The following is a 23467-nucleotide window of genomic DNA, read 5'->3' as shown; positions in this document are numbered from 1 at the left end:
GATGCTCACCCATCCCTCTCAATTGGACCATTATAGGGTTAATAAAATCACATCACACTTTAAAGCGTAGCAAGAAGCATGGTGATAGCACTTCCTCCTACACTATGCAGCTCTGCCTGTGGCCTGTAGCCAGGCGCAGCCACAGCCGCGGATAACAGCTCCCATGTCCCGAGAGGCAATTACGGACCAGGCAGGTACTGGATAAGCCTTCACTAGGCATTTTTCCCTTCATCACTCCCAAAATCTTGGGGGTGGGGACAATCATTTTTTTATTTCACAAATGAGGAAACTGAGAGGCTTAGAGAAGTGAAGTGACTTACCCAAGGCAATGCTGCTAATAGGAAGCAAGCAGGACTTGAGCTTCTTCAGTGAGCGTGTGAGAGAGGAGGAGGAGCAGAAGCCGCATGGGGCAGCCGGAAAGGGCACACAGGCGCAGTGCTCCCGCACCCACGTCCTAGCTCGTCCACCCAGCAAGCCACTTAACCTCCCTGTAGACAGGCTCCCCTCTCTCTCTTGCCCAGCTATTTCATAGGATTTTTGTGAGGTCCAAATGAGATCCCATTTATGAAAAGCCTTAAAAACAGTCAAGCATTTGACAAATATGTCATTACTATGTCATTAGTAAAAGGACAGAAGCTTAAATCATACTCCTTAAGGCAGAACACTTCAGTCATTAGGGCTTCAATGGAAAGACCACACCCTCTTTTGTCTCCAGACTAAGTCCTCTAATTAAATGGTTCAGGATTTTCTTAAGCAATCTTTTAAAGATGAAGGGCTCAGGTATACACGCTGGTACTTGAACTCATCTTTGCAGGGAGCTTCAGCGTCTTAAATTTAATGCAGACACCCTGCCCGATATATTTATCTTGACTAAAGAAAGTAACCGTTTCCTTGTTACTATCAATTCTGTTCCAGAGAAATGACTACTGTAAATTTACACCTTTAATTCATGCAATTCAACAATGAGGAAAAAAACACGACACTTTCTTACAAAGGGCACCACATTATACATAATAATTTATTTTTTATCATCATCATCATCATTAATAGCAAAGTCCATATTTCCATTCCCAGGCAACATAAAAGTGGATGTTTTGTGTATAAGACATTTGCATGTAATGTAATATAACACAGTATAGTTTTTGAGCTACTATGCTTCACCCGTCTATTTAAAGGCAACCACACAATTAAAACCTGAAGAGTTAAAATAATGCAATCTTCGAGCAGTGGAAAACAATGAGTTGTGAAGTCAGCGTGGGAGATCTGAGTAATCCAGCCCTTCGGGTAATGTCAAGTACAAACCCTATTGTCTCATTTCATCTATGGATCATTGAAAAGAAAACACATACACCCCTCACCCCAACAAAAGACTACCTGCCATGCGTACATGTGACTTAGGGACACACTCCCCACAGGGCAGAGGGAGACCCCATCATTCCAACATGTGCTGGAGCACAGAGGGGTCCACCTCCACGGCCTGGAGGCCCCTCTGCAAGCTCTGGAAGGTGGCCTGCTTCCCATAGCGCTGCCTCCAGCGGACGAAGGCCTCCACCACCTGCGAGTGCACGTTGTGGGGGTGGTTGGCTTTGCAGCGGTAGATGTCATTCTGGGACAGTCCCAGGGACAGCACCATGGGCTCCCACTCAGGGCCCAGCCTCTGGGCCAGCTGGTTAATCTGCCGGTCTGATGGGGAGCTGTTGAGGATGTGCGGGGGGATTCCAGCAGTTCGGTCATCTGGGGAGGAGAGAGACAAGCAAACACATCAGAAGGAGGCGAAACTGAAAAACGCTGGGAGAGTGACACATGCCTCCAAATGTCAGGGGCTGACTTCTAGTCTGCTTGAGGCTGCTCAGTACCAGGCCATAGACTGGCACTTAGGAAATACCATTTGGCATCTACGAAAATTCAGCATTTGTTACAGAAAATTGGAAAACAAGAAAACAAAACAAAAAAAACCCCTAAAAATCCTATCAAAGAAGCCAACTGATGATAATTTGATGTATTTCCTTTCAGTCCTCTACATCTAAAATACACATTTAGGATTACATTGCACATATTGCGTTGTACATGCTGTTTTCACTTCCAACTCTTTCTTTCACCAGAGGGGCCCGGCAGGGGGTGGCGGGAACGAGAGAAGGCTGCATGGGCCTCAGTTCCCTCTGGCTCTGGCCAGTGGGTGCAGGGATTACAGTCTCCTGCAGGACTGCCTGGAGTGGGAGGGTAACACCACAGAGAATAGATACACTCTCCTGATAAACTTGAACATTGCAAATAAGAGGTGCAGTTTCTAGCAGAAGCAGGAGCCAAGAGGCTCACAAAGAAGAAAACAAACTGAGTGGCCATGAGGTAGCGGGTGGAGAGGACAGCCGAGTTCTCTGCTCCAGCACAGGCCACAGGAGGAGAGTTACCTCCTGGCACAGCCCGGAGGAGGAAGAGAAAGTGTGTGCGGAGGACAGGCAATGAGAACCTGACCTTGCAGTCTTACCTGGATTCCAGTCTCTTGGAGGCCAGGGTGCTGAGGAAGTCTGGCCTTCAGTGAGTGACTGTGTATGTCCACAGCACAGGCAGTGAGAAGTGCCCGTGGTTACACAGAAGACTGACCAGAGGAAGGAAGTTAAAGCTACACCCTGAACATAGGAAGGAGCCCAGCGAGAGGGAAGGGAAGGAGTGTGTATACAGAAACAACTGCACATACAAAAGCCCTGTGGCAGGAGAATGTGGCGCATTCAAGAAAGTGAAAGAAGTTCACTGTAGCGAAGTGCAGAGATCCGGGACTCCAAATATCTAAATTACAGTGCTGGTTACTGGATAGGCCAGGACTAGAAGTGAGGCCTTCCTATTCCTGGTTCAGACATCCGTATAGTGGCACATTATGCGACCACACTTTCTTCCACCAGCATCATGGGTCAACCCCACTTCACTCTCAGCAGCTCACTGTTTTGATTTATGAGTGCAATAAGACAAAAGGTATCCTATCAGAATAGCTAATGTTTCCACTCACATGCTTTTGGCAGCTGCCATTACCTTGGGCTTGAGTTGTAAAGTTATTGCCAAAGATACTTTCTGGTGTTTATTAAGATTGTCATTTTTTAAAAAATGACTAAGAAGCAATTAGAATAGTGATAATACTGCTGACCAGTATTTTATATTAACAGTAATAATTTTATGGCTTTTATAAAAAATATGGGCTCATTAAAAATCCAAGCAACACAAAAAAGTACAAAGAAGAAAACAAAGCCCCTGATATCCCACCATTGTGTCTACAGCGGGCTGACATAGCTTCGGACATGTCTTTACGCACGTATGCTGTTGGAAGAATACTGTAACAGCTTTTTCCTAAGAGTTATTTAATTTCGTTTGAAGAAAAAGACCAGAAACTAAATGACTTTCTGACCTGCAGTGAAAATACCTAAAACATATGCACACAAAAATCAATGCTGAGACATTTTTTTAAGATTTAAGAGATAAATCGCATATTTACCATTAATGCTCTACAATGAACACTTTATGTAACCTCTTGCTTTCCTTACACCTCTTGATTTTTTTTGCTTACATCATTTTCATTTTGCTGGGTGCACAGCATTTATCTGCTCCTGCAACAATAACAACCCCTCCCCAGCTGTTTAGTGTTAAAACTACATGATGATGGTTTGAATGGTCACCCTTGTTTTTTTTTGTTGTTGTTGTTGTTACTGTATTTTTAACCATGGAATTTGTACTTCTGAGCCTGTTATTTTGACTTAAGTCTTTGGGTCAATTTCATCATAGCGTGGCTTTCCTAAGCAAATGCTCACAGTTACTGTATTCCTTGAGTTCTTTCAAATCAAGGCTGTCTACTTATTGCCTTCACTGCTAAATAATAACTTAATACTATTTAAAAATTTCATGTTATATTATTTTAATGTTATACTTTTAAATTATGAATATAATTTTATATCATTTGAACAATCTTATTCCTCTTAAAAGTTTGTATACCTCGCTCATATTTCATGGTAGAGAATGCTGGTGTGGAGGATTCTGATACCAACTTGCTTTCCTCATTTCATATAACTTGCTTTTTCTGTCTGGAGTTTACAGTGCTGAAGCTGTAGACCAGGGTACAGCTTGGCCATCTTCTCTCTGTCTTTCCAGGCATGTGGCATGACCCTGTGACCAAAGATTTACCTTCCTGTGTTATATCTTTGCATTCTTTGTCCGCCTCACATGCTGCATGACTTTGCCTATCCCCCACAGCAATCTCTGTCCCTCTTACCACTTTAACTCTGTGATGAACTCCTCCTTTTCCCCATGTCACTTGTTTGATTTTCCACAATGTCTGTTCTGTTTTTTATTCCTGGTTCAGATCTTGTTTTGTGATTTTGTTATCAATTTATTTTCTTGGATCTTTAATTAATCTCTTAAAACTACCATTTCACCTCACACCCATTAGGATGACTACTATCAAAAAGAGAAAATAGACTTCCAGTCAAGATGGTGGAGTTGGTAAATGCTGTGCTTGCTCCCATGACCTATCAAAACTACAACTAAATCACAGGACAACCATTCTTGTCAACCAGCCAAATACTAACTGAACAGAAGTCCTATAACTAAAGCTATAACAAAGAAGCCATGTTGACTCTAGGAGAGCTGGAGATGCAAAACAAGCTGGCCCCACAAACAGTGTGGTGGTTAAGAAACACGAGCAATAGCTTGGCTGTGGGGATCTCCCCATAAGGAATGAAGGGGTTCCAGCCCCACACCAGGCTCCACAGTCTAGGGTTCCTGGGCTGGGAGGGGAAGTCCCCATAACTCCTGAGCTCCAGTACTGAGAGAGTAGCTGGAAAAATGCCAAGGACATAAGGGGAGAAACTGCATTGTTTGGCTCAGGAAGAGAGATGGAGGGGTAGCTTTCTCCCCAGTAGAAATGCTGACAGACAGCATTGTTCCTGTCTCGAGTCCTCCCATAACACAATCTGTGGACACAGGTGGGCAACAGGTCTGACTCGCCATCAACATGGCTAACAACCTTTGCCCTGCCCTGGTGATTCCCTGAGACCCTGTCCCACCCAGTGTGTGGGCCTGCACAAGCTGCTTCAAATAGCTTTTTCATATAAATGTCTACTCTCAGCTTAAGCTATGGACTTTTGTAAAATATTTCAAAGGTTCACAAATCCCCAACAAGCAGTGTCTGAGACCTCAGCATGCTCTATAACTCTTCCTAAGTGGCTCCAAGCTGATCACTAGTGGCAGCTGGCCTTGGTTTGCAGTTTAGCCTCTCCCAGGCACGTCTAAGCCCACCAGGAGTGACAACCATCTGCAGATCACTTTGTAGCTCCAACCAGATAGCCCCAGGCTAGGAAGAAACAGTGGCTGAAGTAGCCTGCATCAGAGCCCCACCTAAAAGGCCCCAGAATCAACATACCCAGTGGCTGGCTTCAGATCACATCAGAATATCACCCAGTTAGCTCCATAACAATATACCCAAAGAGTGGACTCAGCAGGCCTCAGAGACCCACTAAAGTGAATCAGGCTCCATGGGATCAGCCACTGTAAAACATTTCATCTGAAGTAGTCACAGCCATTCCATAGCAAATCAGCCTAAGGATCCATGCCTTCCACTGACAGGCCAACAGCAATCAAGGCTCAACTCCAACAAGAGGGCAAACACAACTCACACAGGGACACACCTGAAGTACCTGGGTCAGGGGACTAGGGAGACTGCACTATGAGGCTCCAAAGGACACCTACCATGATGGGAGACAGAGTGGATCTAACACATAAAAAAACCCACCAGGGATCAGCTAAAATAAGGAGAAAAAGAAACATTCCCCAAATGAAAAAAAAACACAGAAAAAAACTTCAGAAAAAGAATTAAGCAAAATAAATACAAGCAATTGACCAGATGTAGAGTTCAAAATCTGGCTACAAGGATGTTCAAAAAACTTAGTGGAAGAGAAGATGAACTCAGAACTTTAACAAAGAGATGGAAAACATTAAAATAAAGGTAGAAAACATATAAAACAAGTCAGAAATGAAGATTACAATAAGTGCAATAAGGAATACGTTAGAGGGAATCAACAATAGAGCAGATGAAGCAGATGACTGAATCAGCAATTTGGAAGGCAAGACAACAGCAAAAGAAAAAAATTCGAAATGAGGGTAGTTTACAATATCACTGAGGTAACAGCAAGTATACCAACAATTGCATCACAGAGATACCAGGAGGACAGAAAGAAAACAATGGAATGAAAACCTATCTGAAAAAATAATAATAGTATAGGGGGATCACTTTGTAAAGTATATAATTGTCTAACCACTATGCTGTACACCTAAAATGAATATAAAATAATACTGAATATAAACTGTAAATAAAAATAAAGAAAGAAAGAATGACAGAAAACTTCTCTAACCTGGCAAAGGAAATAAGCATACAAGCCCAGGATCACAGAGAGTCCCAAATAAGATGAACCTAAAGAGGACCACATCAAGACACATTATAATTAAAATGCCAAGAGTTAAAGACAAAGAATGTTAATAGCAGCAAGAGAATATCAGTTAGTTACCTGCAAGGGAGCTACCATAAAACTCTCAGTTGATTTCCCAACAGAAACTTCCCAGGCCAGAAGGGACTGGCATGAAATATTCAATGTGATAAAGCAAAAAACTACAACCATGACAACTATACCCAGCAAAGTTATCATTTAGAATTGAAGGACAGGTAAAAGCTTCCCAGACAACAAAAAACTATAAGAGTTCATCATCACCAAACCAATATTACAAGAAATGTTAAAAGAACTTCTTTAAGAAAAGAAACAAAGAATAAAAAATATGAATAATAAAACAGGTATAACTATATATCTATCAATAATTACTTTATATGTAAATGGATTGAATGCTTCAAGCATAACACATATGGTGGCTGAACAGACAAGTAAACAAGACCCTCACATGTGCTGTCTACAGGACTCCTGATCAAAAGACACACACAGGCTGAAAGTAAAGAGATGGGAAATGATATTTCATGAAAATGAAAATGAAAGAAATCTGGGTAGCAATACTTATATCAGACAAAAGAGACTTTAAAACAAAGTCTATAACAAAAGACAAAGAATGATCCAGCAATTCTACTTCTGGGTACTCATCCAAAGAAACCCAAAACACTAACTCAAAGAAATATACTCACTCCTATGTTCACTGCAGTATTATTTACAATAGCCAAGATATGCAAGCAACTTAAAGGTCCATCAGTAGAATAATGGACTAAGATGTGTTACATATGTACAATAGAATATTATTTAGCCGCAAAAAAGAACAAAATCTTTCCACTTGTAATAACATGAATGGACCTAAAGGGTATTATGCTAAGTGAAACAAGTCAGACAAAAATAAATACCATATGATTTCACTTAAATGTAGAATCTTAAAAAAAAATCCAAAATAAACAAACAATAGAGAAACACAGAACATTTTGACACTTGCCAGATGGGAGAAGGGTTGGGGAGTTGTGTGTAAAGGGGAAGGGATTAAGATGTACAAATTGCCATGTATAAAAACAGTCACAAGGACATAAAGCACAGCATGGGAATACAGTCAATAATATTGTAGTAAGTATGAATGGTGTCCAAAGCGTACTAGGCTTATTGGGAATGATCACTTTGTACATTATATAAATGTCTAATCACTATGTTGTTCACCTGAAACTAATATAATACTATAAGTCCACTGTAATTGAGAAATTAAAAGAATTGTTTTTGTTTTTTTAAAAATATATTTTATTAGCCCTGGCTGGCATAGCTCAGTGGATTGAGCTCGGGCTGCGAACCAAAGCATCGTAGGTTAGATTCCCAGTCAGGGCACATGCCTGGGTTGTAGGTCCCGGTCCTCAGTAAGCGCACATTGATGTTTCTCTCTCTCTCTTTCTCCCTCCCTTCCTCTCTAAAAATAAATAAATAAAATCTTTAAAAATAAATAAATAAATATATATATATTATTGATTATGCTATTACAGTTGTCCCACTTCTCCCCTTCATTCTCCTCCACCCTGCACACCCTCTCCCACCCATATTCCCCCTCTTTAGTTCATGTCCATGTGTCATAAGTTCTTTAGCTTCTACATTTCCCATACTATTCCTGACCCCCCCCTGTCTATTTTCTACCTACCATCTATGCTACTAATTCTCCATACCTTCTCCCCCTCTCTCCTCCTCCTACTCCCCTGTTGCTAACCCTCCATGTGATCTCCATTTCTGTGGTTCTGTTCCTGTTCTAGTTGTTTACTTAGTTTTTGTTTTTGTTTTAGGTGTGGTTGTTAATAATTGTGAGTTTGCTGTTATTTTACTATACATGTTTTTTATCTTAGATAAGTCCCTTTAACATTTCATAAAATAAGGGCTTGGCGATGATGAACTTCTTTAACTTCACCTTATATATGAGAAGCACTTTATCTGCCCTTCCATTCTAAATGAAGGCTTTGCTAGATAGAGCAATCTTGGATGTAGGTCCTTGTCTTTCATGACTTGGAATACTTCTTTCCAGCCCCTTCTTGTCTGCAAGGTCTCTTTTGAGAAATCAGCTGACAGTCTGATGGGAACTCCTTTGTAGGTAACTGTCTCCTTTTCTCTTGCTGCTTTTAAGATTCTCTCCTTATCTTTGATCTTGGCTAATGTAATTATGATGTGCCTTGGTGTGTTCCTCCTTGGGTCCAACTTCTTTGGGACTCGGAGCTTCCTGGACTTCCTGGAAGTCTATTTCCTTTGCCAGATTGGGGAAGTTCTCCTTTATTATTTGTTCAAATAACCTTTCCACTTGTTGCTCTTCCTCTTCCCCTTCTGGTACCCCTATAGTTCAGATGTTGGAACATTTAAAGATGTCCTAGAGGTTCCTAAGCCTCTCCTCATTTTTTTTGAATTCTTATTTGTTCATTCTTTTCTGTTTGGTTGTTTTCTTCTTTCTGGTCCACTCCATTGATTTGAGTCCCAGTTTTCTTCCCATCACTATCGGTTCTATATGCATTTTCTGTTATTTCACTTGGCACAGCCTTCATTTTTTCATCTAATTTGTGACTAAATTCAGCCAATTCTGTGGGCATCCTGATTACCAGGGCTTTAAACTATGCATCTGATAGGTTGGCTATATCTTTGTTGCTTAGTTGTATTTGCTCTGGAGCTTTGATCTGTTCTTCCATTTGGGCCATTTTTTATTTTTTTGGTCTTGTTGCATCTGTTATGTATGAGGGGCGGAGAGTTAGGTATTCACCAGGGCGGGGCAACCCACGTCTCTGGGTTGTGATGCTGTCTGTAGGCACGGGTTCCAAGAGGGAACAATGGCACCTGCTCTGCTCTCTCTCGGATCCCAGTCCCCTTCGCTGCATCCCCAAAGCAAACTGGACCCTTCTGGCGCTGATTCCTGTGTGGGTGGGCCTGTGTACGTTCCAGGACCCTGTGGGTCTCTCCAACAAATTCTCCCGTGAGGCCGGGAGTCTCTTTCTGCGCCTCAACCCCCCCACCCCAGGTGTTTTCAGTTGGTATGTCGAGGCCTCATTTCCCGGCACTGGGACCCTGGGTTGCATGGTCTGTCTTGCTCCCCAATTTCACCTGGTCCCACATGAATGTGGGACCACCTGGTCAGCCAGCCGCTTTGAGTGCAGTGCCTCACTTCACAATCACCACCTTGCTGGGTCTGCCTGTTGCCACCTTGAACCTGGTGTCTGCCAGCTGCCGCCTGCGCACCCAGGGTCCACCCGCTGTGGTCTTGAGCATGAGATGCCTTATGCGCCCAGTGCCACTGCTTTTTGTGCTACTACGACCCCTCTCCGCCTGGCTGTCTGACTCCGCCCCTCCTACTGGTCTGGATGAATGTGTCTATTTTAACTCCTTGGTTGTTTGACTTCCATACAGTTCAATTTTCTGTCAGTTCTGGTTATTATTTTGTTTCTAAATTGTCCTTCTTTTGGTTGTGCAAGGAGGCACAGTGTGTCTACCTACGCCTCCGTCTTGGCCGGAAGTAAAAAGAATAAATGTAAAATGGTGCAGCTGTGATGGAAAACTGTATGGGGATTAACTGAAAACTGGGTTTACCATACAACCCAGCAATTCTACTATGTACCTAAAAGAACTGAAAGCAATGACTCAAAGAACTATTTGTATTGATATATCCATTTTCATAGGGGCATTGTTCACAATAGCCAAAAAGTGAACACAACTCAAGTGTCTATCTAAGGATGAATGGATAGTATAATAATGCTATATTATACATTAGAATATTGTGCAGCCATAAAAAGGAAAAAATTCTGACCCATGCTACAACATGTATGCACCTTAAGGGAATTATGCTAAGTGAAATAAGCCAGTCACAAAAGGAATAACAGTCTCTGATTCCATTCATATGAGAGAGTCAAACACACTGAGATAGAAAGAATGATGGTTGTTGCCAGGGACTGGGAGAGAATGACATCGGGTGCTGCTTTAAAAAGTAAAATGTGAAAGTACTTACCACTCCTGAAGTGTACATTTAAAAACAGAAAAGATGGCACATTTTATGCTAAGTGTATTTTATCACAATTAAAAATAAAACTTTAAAAAGAACCTCATTGTTTTATCATAGCTACCTTGAGTTTTTATTTCTATGGAATTGATACTGAGCTCTTCGATAGCATGAAACACTTGTGAGGTTGAATTTTCTCAAATTGGGTTTTTTCTTACACCAGGTTGGTTATGTCTATTTTTCTCAAGCCATGTTCCTTTCTTTCATTTCTCTGCTGTAGTATTTTCACAGTTATCATGACACTTAGCTTCATCTTGTGCATACTTTATGTGAGTATCTCCACGCAACACTTCTATTTGCTCTCTTACACTTTGTTGATATATCCTGGACACTCTGCTCACTTTGTAAGGGACCAGTTGTCTTTCTCCCCTGAGCTACAATTTGATATTGGCTGTTGCTTTTTGTGCATTGTTCTGCCTAGAGGAGAGCTAGGACCTACTAGGTGTGCCTTTGCTGGGGGTCCTACATTGTACTCTTCTCTTTTGGAAGCTAATTAAATATCTTGTACCAGGGCCTGCTCTGCCTAGTCAGGGTGCACTTGCTCCTATGGTCTCTGTCCTGGAACTCAGCACAGAGACTAAGAGATAGCCTGCTCTGGAGTGCCTTCCTGCCTCAGCTGAGGGTGATACCTGACATTTAAGGAGGCTGTCAGCTCACCTCTACAACCAGATTCTTTCCAAACTGATCAATATTAGCAGGAATGCTTGGGATTTTGTCCCCTTGCCTTCTGCTCCCAGTACTAATTGCTCCTGAAGGATCAGTGTGAGGTGTTTCCTTCATTGCCTTCCACTTTTCAAAGTACAAGGACTAAAGCTGTGATTGGCTTTTTTGTTTGGTTGGTAGCTGCTGGTGAATGTTTTTGTTTTAAAGGCTTATGGGTTCAGCTCATTGGGTAATGGGGAGGGAGCATCTGTGATTTGGCTACACTCCATCATCTTTCTGACTCCTGGTCAACTTTTAATGCAACATACGTGTTGAGCTAATTAATTGGAAGTGAGGACAGTGCTCTCATTCTTCTGCACTTTCAGGGGCACATAAACCTTGTAAATGCTTACACATAACTGGAAGATGGCTAGTAGTCTGTGGACACAGTCTGGGGCAAAGATAACAGGCACATAAACATACCAAGCCAAGAGCAAATCAGGTCCTCCAAGGAGAGCTTGTACGGATAAAGAGACAGTAACAGCTGTTTGTGCTGTCTGACCTCTATCTGGAAAAGTATCCTCACGAGGCCCTTCGAGCTCATGACTTCTTCTGAATGCAAGGCAATTCAAAAATGAAAGTCCTAAGGCTTCAGTGTCAACTCCTAAAGATACTACATAGTATCTGGTCAAGCTTTAAATTAGTTCACTGTGACCTCCTGGCCACTGTTTCTCACAGCTTGATATGCACACCACTAGTGGTGTCCAAGGTGACGTTAGGTGGTACTTGGGTGAACATTCTATATGAGAATAGTCATGTATCTATTTCAACACAATTAGAAAAGTAGAAATAGCACTTCAAACTCATGATTGCAAGGATTAAGATAATTATATAAAAAGTAAATAAAAAGCAGATATACTACAGAATGATAAAAAAAGTAAACAAAAGGAAAAGTAAAATTTAAAATAAAAAGTAAATTTTTAAAAGGATCAAATTACTGGTACAGTGGTACAAAGATATGGCAAAAATTATACAAGTGGAACCCAAATGATTGAGGTCTGGGAAGTCCAGTGTTTCTCAACAATCTCACCATTGGCATTCTGGGCAGGACATTCCATTGTGCAGGACTGTCCCCTGTGCATAGCTGGGTCTTTAGCATTGCTGACCTGCACCTACTATGTGCTTGCTAGTCACATCCATCAGCACAGCCTGAGCACACGTGTCCACGCACCCTGGGATGAGGCAGTACTACCCCTGGTTAAGAACCACCAGATGCTGTGCCATAAGAACATCTAATCTAGTTTTTAGATTCTAAGGAAGGAGTTAAATCCTTTAACACTGACAAAATGTTCTCTCTTATATAGAGCCTAAATGTTTCATGCAATGCTGTAATCATATTTTCTGTGAAATTAAAACTTACCTGTTTCAAAGAGGTGAACACTCTCTGACAAACCCATCTACCACAGTGAAGCCAAGGATCCATTTGAGTGGATGGACACCCTATCCCCCCATCCCCCATCTCGTCACTTACTCCTTCACTCGTACACACCCCTGTCTTTGTGGTCATTACATGAATGAAAGAGGCATAGTGTTCCCTTCTCCTTCTCCAACTTCCTCCCTCGCTTATACCTATCAATAGCTGCTCTGGCCTCAAACCTAAAAGCCTCCTTTAGAATTCCTACTGCATTTAGAACCAAGTCTAAAAGACCACTCAACTTTTCTATGTTTCTTAATCAACACTGTTGTCTCCCAAGCTCCTCATGGACTTCTACTTCTGTACTCTTCTTTTTCAACCTTTAGCTCCTTACTGAGCACAAAATACAACCAAATGTATGGTGTTTAATTATATACATATATATTTTTAATCCTTACCCAAGGACATGTTTATTGATTGTTTTAGAGAGGAAAAGAGAGAGAAACATAGATATGAGAGAGAAACATCAATTAGTTGCTTTCCATATGCACCCCAACCAGGGATTGAATCAGCAACCTAGGTATGTGCCCTGACCCAGGATCAAAACTGCAACCTTTTGGTGTATGGACAATGCTCCAACCAACTGAGTTACCTAGTCAGGGCCAGAACATATACTTTGTCAGTAACTGATCACATTTTTAAAACAAAAAGTTCCTCTAAGTCGAGTTTTTAAATCTGTGCAGATAGTACTCTCTGGTACATTTTGTCTGGGTGTGGCTTCTCTGAGTGAAGGAGAGTCCACAGACCCAGCATCCTGTTGATCTCCCCTTTTACCCTGTATCCAATCATATGTCACTAACTTAATAGTGGTCTGAGAAGAGGAACTGCACAGGGTTCAAGAGTACAGTTCAAAGGCTGAAGACCATGGAGTAAAAGACAGGCATATCATACATGTAAACAGCTGCAAGGAAAGTCAGATAAATTAGCAGTCAGGGATCTAGAAAAACAGAAAGGTTTTTAACTATAAATCTCCTTTTTAACTTCAGTTATAAGATGTAACTGGAGATAATGTAAGCATATATGAATTCTTTACAAGAGTGATTCAGTTGGACATGGGGCAGCACTTTGAAAAATGATACACATTCCTTTTGGAGAACCTGGTAATACACCAGCCTCCCCAGCTCACTGCTGTGGTGAGCCACTGTAACTGCTGGAAGTGTCATATGCTTCCTGTTTGCTGGACCAAACAAACAAACAAAACAAACAAAAAACAGGTGAGCTAAGAGATTTCCCCTTCCAGTGCAGCCACTTTTTAGACGTAAAAGGCTAAGCTCTGCTTGAGAACATTTAAGGTTTCTGCTCAGGTCAAGTCTACTACTACTGTTCCATTGACCAAAGCAAGACATGTGGCCAAATCCAAGAATAATAGGACAGAGAATTAAATCTTCTCAAAGGGTAAAAAGGAGTGAAAATTTGCTAAACAATAATCTATAAGCATTCACAAGTATACTAATAAATTTTTAAAATCTAGATGAAGTTACACATTACTAGAAATATATAAGATGTTAAAATTGATGCAGAAAAATAACAGAAAACTTGAATAGACCAAAGTACTAAATACATTGAAACAGCAATCAAAATCCCTCCCTTGCTAAAAGAGCCCTAGGCCCAGATAGTTTTACAGGTGAGCCCTACCAAATATCCATGAGACATTAAAGTTCCAATTTTATATGTTTTCCCCCAAAATAGAAAATAAACCCAAAGCTATACAATCCATTTTATTAAGCTACTGTACTTTTTATTACAAACATGATAAAATGAATACAAAAATAAAAGAAAAATCACAGGCTCATTTTAGTTATGATTATTGATGTGAAAAATCCTAAATATTAACTAATAGAGGAAAAAGAACCTATTTAAAATAATAGATCATAAGCTAGTAAAATTTATCCCAAGATTACAATAATTTCAACATCATAAAAATCTATCAATTAATTTAAGATATCAGTAGTCTAAAGACAAGTCATTATTATCTTAATAGCTGTAAAATAATTTTTTGATAAAATTTGACAGCATTTATGATGTATTAAGACTCTTTAATAATCAGAAATATGGGGAACTTTTTTAACTTGGAAAACATCATAAAAGCCTACAATAAGCACTTGATTTAACGGAGAACTTTAAAATGTATTCCCTTTAAGAATGGGAACAAGACAAGGATACCCACTATCACCATTATTGCTGAATACAGTACTAGAGTGAGGTCCTGACCAAAGCTATAAGGAAAGAAAAAAAAGGAGCAGCAGAGAAGGAGCCACCTTCTCTGTGGCAGCAGAGAAGGTGGAAGCTACACTCACCTCCTCCTCAGACCAAACCAGAATAACAACTAAAATATAGAGCAATCAACCAAAATAAGCAACTGAAGACTAGCTGAACAGAAGTTTATAACCAAGATTTACAGAAGCCACATCGAGAGTGGTGGGAAGGGTGGAGATACAATCAGGGCTGGTCCCGCTCCCAAGGGTGGTGGCTGAGACTCTGAAGGTACATCTCCACTGTAAGGTGCTCCCCCTGAGGAGCATGGTGTTTTGACCCCACATCAAGCTCCCCAGCCCAGAGCACCAGCACTGAGAAGAGGCATCCACATAACATCTGGCTGTGAAAATCAGTGATTCTGTCCAGGGAGAGATAGGAGTCTGCTAGAGACACAGGCATTCTTTTAAAGGGCCAATGCACAAAATCTTCGCAGCCACTCACCCAGGGCACAAGCCTGGGCGGAGGAGACTAGAATCATGTGAGGAGAGACTGGGGTTTGTGGCTCTGGGGAGGGAGATGAAGGGACAGACACCAGGATCCCTGTGCTGAATTGCTCTCCTGCCCTGAAGACACCACCCTTCTCAGGTGGACCACTCCCCTCAGTGCTGTATCAGCCTGGAGAAAAGTAGCCCCATCCTCTGGACTCCCTGTCACCCCGCCCTGGGGAGCTTGCACCCCACTGAGAAGTCTGCTGCCTGGGCTGGGATGTAACGGTCTGGGCAGACTCAGGAGATGTCAGGGACTGTGCTGTGTGGCTTTGGGAAGGGTGTATTATCCCCACTTTCTTATAAACCTGACTGGTGCCTCCCTCTCATAGGAGATCCACTAGCTCCACTCTCCAGATTTCCTACGGTCCCACCCTCATGACTCCTGGTGGCTATACCCTGCCAAAGTCTGGGCAGAATCCAGGACAGACTGAGTTGTGTAGATCTGGGGTGAGGACCACTGTCCACACTTTCTACAAGCCTGACTGGCACCCCCCTCTGGTGGCCCTGCCCTATTGAGATCAGACTCCTGGCAGAATCTGGGAGACACTGAGGTGTGTGGCTCTAGAATATGGAAAAATTTTCCCTTGCATGCCTGAGCAGTGCAGAGCACTCCCTTCATACAGACAAAGTTTGCCTGTTTGGGCCTGATAAACTCTGCTGGCCTCACCCAGATGATTCCTGGAGACCCTGAGCTACCACAAAGGTGTGCAAACAACCAGTGGATGGCAGCTAGACTTGGTATACCCTGGGATATTTGCTGAGTGGCTTTATAGACTCTGCACTGGCACCAAATTTGAACCTGTATCAGTCTGATGCATATCACTCACCCCTGCCTGATGACTCATTGAGAACACATCTTGTGCAACTTGAGTATGGCAGAGGCTCTTTCGTTGACTGAGCCTATCAGGCAGAAAGCAGGAAGAGGCATGAGAAGGCAGATCTCCAGGTTCCCTGTGATTTCTGCTACCTTCTCCCAGGCCCAGTGTCGGTAAAAGCCAGCCTTGGTGCACAGCTCAATTCTTTCCACACACACCCAAGCCCAGAAGAGGCAACCACAAACTATGGACTGCTCTGTAGCTTCAAATAGGTTGCCCAGGGCCAGTCACGGGCAACATCTGATGTTGGTTAGGACTAGAGTCCCACTCCAATTTGGCCCCAGAACCAACGGACCGAGTGGCCAGCTTCAGACAACATCAGAACAGGGCCAAATTAGCTTCAAGAGTGGCATAGCAAAAGGAAGCTATTAGCAGGTGCCAGATCCTGCTGAGGCGAATTCTGTTCTATGAGGTCAGCACCTGCACAGCAGCTTATACACTGTGGTCAAGGTTCAGCCTCACAGTCAGTCAGCCTGAGGATTGACCCTCCACACAAATAGGCCAATAGCAATCACAACTTAATTACAATAGCAGGGCCCATGTGACCCACAAAGGAACATTGCTGGAGCACTCAGCACAGGTGATCAAGGAGACTGCACCATTGGGTAGGATGCCTACTATATAAAGCCACCCTTCCAAGGCTGGGCATCATAGCATATCTACCTAATACTTACAAATAAACACAAAGCAGTAGCAAAGATGGGGAGACAAAGAAACATGCCCCTTATTAAAGAACAGGATAAATCTCCAAAAAATAAGAGCAAAATGAAATGGGAGCAAACCATTTGAGTTCAAAAGAATGGTTATAAGGGTGCTCAAGGAACTTAGTGAAAACTATAAGAAACTTAGTGAGAACTATAGCAGTGTGAAAATAGAACAGAGAAATCATAAAAAAGTACATCAGCAGTAAAGAATACAATATCTGAAATGAAGAATACACTAGAAGAAATAAACTAGTAGGTTGGATGAAACAGAGAATCAAATCAGTGATTTAGAAGACAACGTAGAAGAACATACCCAATCAGAATAGCCAAAAGAAAAAAGAATTTTAAAAATGAGGATAGTTTAAGGGATTGCTGGGACAATATCAATTATACCAACATTCACATCATAGGAGTACCAGAAGGAGAAAAGAGAGCAAGGAACTGAAACTATTTGAAGAAAAAATGATGGAAAACTTCCCTAACCTGGCAAAGGATATAGACATAAAAGCCCAGGAAGCACAGGGTCCAAAACAAGATGAATTCAGAGGCCCGCACCAAGATGTATCATAATTAAAATGCAAAAGGTTAAAGACAAAAAGAGAATTTTTAAAAGCAGCAAGAGGAAAGCTGTTAGTTACCTATGAGGGAGCTCCCATAAGACTCTCAGCTGATTTCTCAACAGAAACTTTCTAGGCTAGAAGGGACTAGCATGAAATATTCAATGTGATAAAAAGCAAAAAACTATAACCAAGGTAACTTGACCAGGCAAAGCTATCATTTAGAATTGAAGGACAGATAAAAAACTCCCCAGGCAACAAAAAGTTAGAGTTCATCACCACCAAACCAGTATTAAAAGAAATGCTAAAGGAACTTCTTTAAGAAGACAAGAAATGAAGATTATAAACATAAATAATAAAAGAGCCATAACTATATAACTATCAACAATTACTTTAAATGTAAATGGATTGAATGCTTCAATCATAACACATACAGTGGCTGAACAGTCAAGCAAACAAGACTCTCATATGTTCTGTCTACAAAAGCCTCCACATTTGAAAGACACACACAGGCTGAAAGTAAAGAGATGGAAAAAGGTATTTCATGAAATACCTCAAAAAAGCAGGGGTAGCAATACTCACAAAATAGGCTTTAAAACAAAAGCTATAACAAGAAACAAAGAAGAATCTAGCAATTCCACTTCTGTGTAGTTATTTGAAGAAACCCAAAACACTAATTCAAAAAGACATATGCATCCCTGTATTCACTACAGCATTATTTACAGTAGCCAAGATATGGAAGCAACCTAAGTGTCCATTAATAAATAAATGGATAAAGAAGAAGTTGTGCATATACACAATGGAATATGACAGTCATAAAAAAAAAGAACAAAATCTTGCCATCTGTAACAACAAGGATGAACCTAGAGGTTCTTACGCTAAGTGAAATAAGTCAGACAGAGAAAGATAAATGCCATATGATTTCACTTATATATGGGATCTAAAAACACAAACCAACAAGCAAAATAGAAACAAATCCATAGTTACAGAAAACAGTTTGATGGTTGCCAGAGGGGAGGGGTTTTGGTGAGATGGGTTAAAAAGGAGAAGGGAATAAAAGTACAAATTTGTAGTTACATTTTGTAGTTGGGTTAGATAACATTATTATAACTTAGAGATGACAATTCTTGCAATGATAATAAAAATTTCATGATGGGGAGAGACTTTCTCCAAACTGGGAAAATTAGCTAATTATACAGACAAAAATAAAACTAAACTTCTACATCACACCATAAACAGTGAAAGATTCCATATGGGTAAAGGCCCAAATATAAAAGGTAAAACTACAAAGTTAATGGAAAACAATGTAGGAGTACCCTTATGATCTGCAGTGGGAAGTGACTTTTTTAAGTAATACTCAGTAATAATTTTTTTACATTAAAGTTAAAGATTTCTGCTCAGCAAAGGAGACCATGATCCAAGCTGATGGAGCCGAATTAGAAAAGATATGTGTTAGTACTATTTAGACTATATAATGTACTCCTGAAACCAACAGGAAAAGATAAGAACTTCCAAAGGAAGTAGGACAAAGGCATGACTAGGTGATTAAAATGTGAGAAAACACAAAAGCAAGTATATGAAGAGATGTTCAAATACAGAAATTTAATCAAAATGAAACAACAACGTGAAGTCACTTGATGTGCATAGAAATCTAGATAATACAAAGTTTTGGCTGAAATGTGGAGCTATAAGAAACTTTATTAACTGCTAATGGGAATGAAAAATAAATAGCCATTCAAAAGAACAAGCTCGCAGTGTGGGTAAAATTGAATACAGTTTACGATCTTGTTCCTCTATATATGTACCCAAGAAAAATCTGAAAAGACTCACAAGAGACACATATAAGGTTGTCTGTGCAAAGTTACATTATTTGCATTAGCAAATATGTATACTTTATAACTCAGCAATCTTGTTTGGGGTTTACACATCCCAGAAAAATTCTAATACAGATCCATGACAGGTCATTACAAGATTGTTTACATCAAGTAACACTATGGGAAGAAAGGAGCTGGAAACAATCTAAGCACTTACTACTAGGGGAACAGATAGAGAAATATGAAGGAACACATAGGGAATACCAGGCAGACTGAGAAAAAGGATTGCCTAAATCAAAAATGTAAGAAAAAGAATAATATCTATAGCAGTGAAAACTTTAAAATACTTGTTCAAAACAACATCATTTACAAATACACACACCAATAAAAGAATAACCATCAGACATATAGTGAGTTTGGGGAGGAAAGGGAATGGGTAGTGTAGTGGCTGCTGAGCTGAGAAAACCAATCTGACCTGCCACCTCCCAGGGCCCGTATGTTAACCTTGGGCCCTGAGTGCATGGCTGGCAGAGAAATCCCTTTGGCTCAGGGACTGGTTGCCTGGAAATGAAAGAAAAGCACCTTGAAAAGAAAACTAATTAGAACCCCCCGTTCTGATAGATAATCACAGAGAACAATCTGGGCCTCACAGAGAGGTGAAGAAATAAACTGTTTGGTCTTTCTAAAATCGATTTTCAGGATGATGAAGTGATAGTCTATTCCAAATAACAAGGCTGTGTTGCCAAATACAAGTAAATCATACTTACCGTAATGGAAAACTTGATTTGACTATCAAGTCCATGGAAGGTCAACAACATAAACGTTAGCAATAATTGAGTTCTCACTGAATTAAAAGACAGGAGGCAGGATGGACAAGGCTCTGGGCTAAGAATTAGCAGGCCTGGGTACTATCAAATTTGAACCTGCCACTAGCTACACATGTTACTTGGGATAAGCGTTTAGCCTCTTTAAATTGTTTTCTCACTTGTGAAAAGTAAAGCCAGATTACTTCCAAAGTCTCCTGTAGATATAACATGTTATACTATCATTTTTCAAATGCAATTTTATTTTCTACAGATTTTATAGAGAACAGTTTTTGATATCTCATTAATCAACAATTATTCTTTATTGTTACATCACTTTTTCCTACATGTATGCTAAGATAACAACAAGACTTGGTGTTTTGGTAATTTTTTTTGCTCATTTTTTCTCCTTTTCAAAGATCACTCATGGAAACTTATCCTTTCATAGCAAGAAACAAAACAAAACAGTGAAATGAATATTGGCAGAGTAAATTTTTTCAAAGCACTCTAAAAATTTTAAAAGTTCAAGTTGCTGAGCCATTCATTTTTTTTCACATTCTCTCACAAACCTGACCAAACTCCATCAGTTTGTCATTCATCCCGCTGTTTGAATATACCAGCCTGCCTGGAACCTGAGGGCCTTGCACTAGGCTGGTCCCTCTTCCTGGAACGTTCTTCCTGGAAGCCTCCATTAAAGGTGGCTTCTCAGTGGAGCCCACCCTAACCACCCTACTCTCAATTGCAACTCCCATTCCACTCTGCAGTTCCCCCTTATCCACATATCACCTTCTAACGTACTTTATATTTTGGGGGGTGTGCTCTGTTTTTTTGTTGCCAACTGTCCCTACTCCACACATCAACCCATCCCTGAGAGAATATAAGCCACTCACAGGCAGGGGACCTTTGCCTGTTTTACTCAGCAGTTTTATTCAATGACATATCCCAGGCACCAAGGATAGTCCTAGTTCATAGACAGCACTTCCTACATGTACAGACACTGCTATATAAATGAACAAATTGAAGGGAATAATCCATTACCATTACAACATATTCATTTAGTTCTGCTCTCTGTTGCCACAGTGTTACCAGATGCTCCCACTTTTAGTTTACTTTGCACCTAAAAACCAAAGAAATTATATTTATAATCTGGGAATGGATAGAAAATAAAAAAGGGGAAACTCCATAACAGTAAATACTGTTGAGGTTAAGGATACATAGGCTACTCACTTTCTATACTGAACTGGGCAACAATGAACTCCTCCCTCCCATATTCACATTTATCCTGAAGAGAATTAGAAACCCAGACAGACGCCCATATGGCTTCTGGGTAAACAGGGCAGAGAGATCAGGGGATGGAGATCCTGATCCCAGGGTCTCCATCCCTTCCATATGATAGAAATGAACAGAAGGTAGTAATAAGAAGCCAATCAAAAAAGATGGTAGAACCACCCTCTAATTCCTGCTTCCCTGAAGCTGTATCAACATTCAATAAAATTCCACTCTGATACCCCCAAATCTTGAGAGAAATAATGAATTAAGTAGGATGTCTTACAACTTTTTCTCTTCTGATGTTAGTAGGTTGGGGTGGTGATTGCTGCATGGAGGGTTGGAGAGATAAAAAATGTGAACAATGAGGACAGATATGCCCTGCAGAACTGATGAGACCTTCCACACAGTCTCAAGACACTACAGGACACGGCTGTCACAATTTGGCCCACACATGACCAGCTCAGCTGAGCTCACTCCTCTGTACTGACTCCTCCACTGACATGTGCCCTTTAAGATGAAGAAAGTGGGCAGACTAGGAAACACCCAGTCCTCACATGGCCACAAACAGGGTCAGAAGGAGAAATCAACCCCAAACCGTTGATTTTAATCCCAGTTTCCTTCCCATCACTGTTGGTTCCCTGTACATCTTCCTTTATTTCACTTTTCATAGCCTTCACTTTTTCTTCTATTTTGAGACACTACTCCACCAATTCTGTGAGCATCCTGATGACCAGAGTTTTGAACTCTGCATCTGATAGATTGGCTATCTCTTTATTGCTTAGTTGTATTTTTTCTGGGGATTTAATCTGTTCTTTCATTTGGGCCTTTTTTTTTTTTTTGTCTTGACGCACCTCTGAGTTTTTCTATTTTTAAACAGGGACACGACCTCTTTCCCACAAATAATTGTTCTCCAAATTTTCAAAATTGAAAAAAAAAGTACTTTATTTTAGTCTTCAGGATCAAGTACATAAAGTTTAAACTGATGCTCAAATTAAGAAAACAAGCTGTCCCTGTGCTCCGTTTATACCATTTGTGCTACTGGTTCCTGGGAAGTAAAGAGAGAACTCCTTTAAGAAACTTCAATTGCATATTAAAATTAAAGAAGAACTCTGACCCTGGCAGTGTGGCTCAGTTGGTTGGAGCATCATCCTGTGCACCAAAGGGCTGTGGGTTTGATTCCCTGTCAAGGCATGTAGATTCCCACTCGGGGTGTATACAGGAGGCAACTGATCCAAGTTTCTCTCTCACATCTTCCTGCCTCTCCCTTCCTTCCTTCCTTCCTTCCTTTCTTCCTTCCTTGTTCTTCTTTCTCTTTCCCTCCATCCCTCTAAAAATCAATAAATATATCCTTTTATGAGGATTAAAATAAAGTAACAGCTACACCCTTTTAAAAAAAAAAGAACTCTGATTGGTTTAAGTTTTTTAAGTCCTCTTTTTAGAAGGTCCAGCCAAGACAGAGGCATACGTAGAAACCTTTTGCTTCCTCACACAACCAAAAGGAGGACCAATCTAAAATCAATAAACAACAAAAAGTGCCAGGAAATCAAACTGCATGGAACTCCAACAACCAAGGAATTAAAGAAAAAATCAACCAGAACAACTAGAGCAGTAAGGCGGCGGACCACGCAGGCGGACTCAGAAAAACCTCAGAGAGGCAGCTGAGGGGTCGGGTGGGCTGCCAAGTTCAGCGGGCTGCATGGGAGGGGCTGACTTAAGGGGAAAAATGAGACTCAGCTCACTGTGGGCTAAGGCTAGGGTTGCTGCAGAAGTTTCTACCAGTCTTAAAAGTGCGTTAGAGACAAGCAGGTGAGCTGCACTGTTCCCTCTCTGGACCCTCATCCACAGGCAGCGCCACAGCACAGCAAGAAAGGTTGCCTTGCCCAGGTGAATACCTAAGGCCCCACCCCCTTACAACTTATCAGCTGTGCGGATGTTGGGACTCTCCCTGCCTGGTTTCAGAAGCTGTAACCCACCCAAGGCTAAGACTAAGTGAATGACCTTCAGACCATAAGCCACTAAGGAGTCAAAGCTTATCTCCCTGGCAGAGACACCATTTCTGCTCCT

At 41.1% G+C, this 23467-nt stretch overlaps 1 protein-coding gene across 2 annotated transcripts in view; it reads right to left on the bottom strand.

Moving 5' to 3' along the window:
• Positions 1-987: 987 nt before the first annotated feature.
• Positions 988-23467, bottom strand: part of CRADD (CASP2 and RIPK1 domain containing adaptor with death domain) — a 187606-nt gene continuing 165126 nt past the window's right edge. For both annotated transcript variants that reach the window (XM_045830550.1, XM_045830551.1), the window contains exon 3: positions 988-1734. In XM_045830550.1, coding sequence (XP_045686506.1) covers positions 1433-1734 — 302 coding nt within the window. In that variant the 3' untranslated portion in view covers positions 988-1432. The remainder of the gene's footprint in view (positions 1735-23467) is intronic.

Source organism: Phyllostomus hastatus, unplaced genomic scaffold (genome assembly GCF_019186645.2).
Source record: "Phyllostomus hastatus isolate PE091 unplaced genomic scaffold, TTU_PhHast_1.1 phas_contig_152, whole genome shotgun sequence".
Classification (NCBI taxonomy): domain Eukaryota; kingdom Metazoa; phylum Chordata; class Mammalia; order Chiroptera; family Phyllostomidae; genus Phyllostomus; species Phyllostomus hastatus.
Note: the sequence above shows the minus strand (reverse complement) of the source record. Positions and strands in the feature narration are given on the sequence as shown.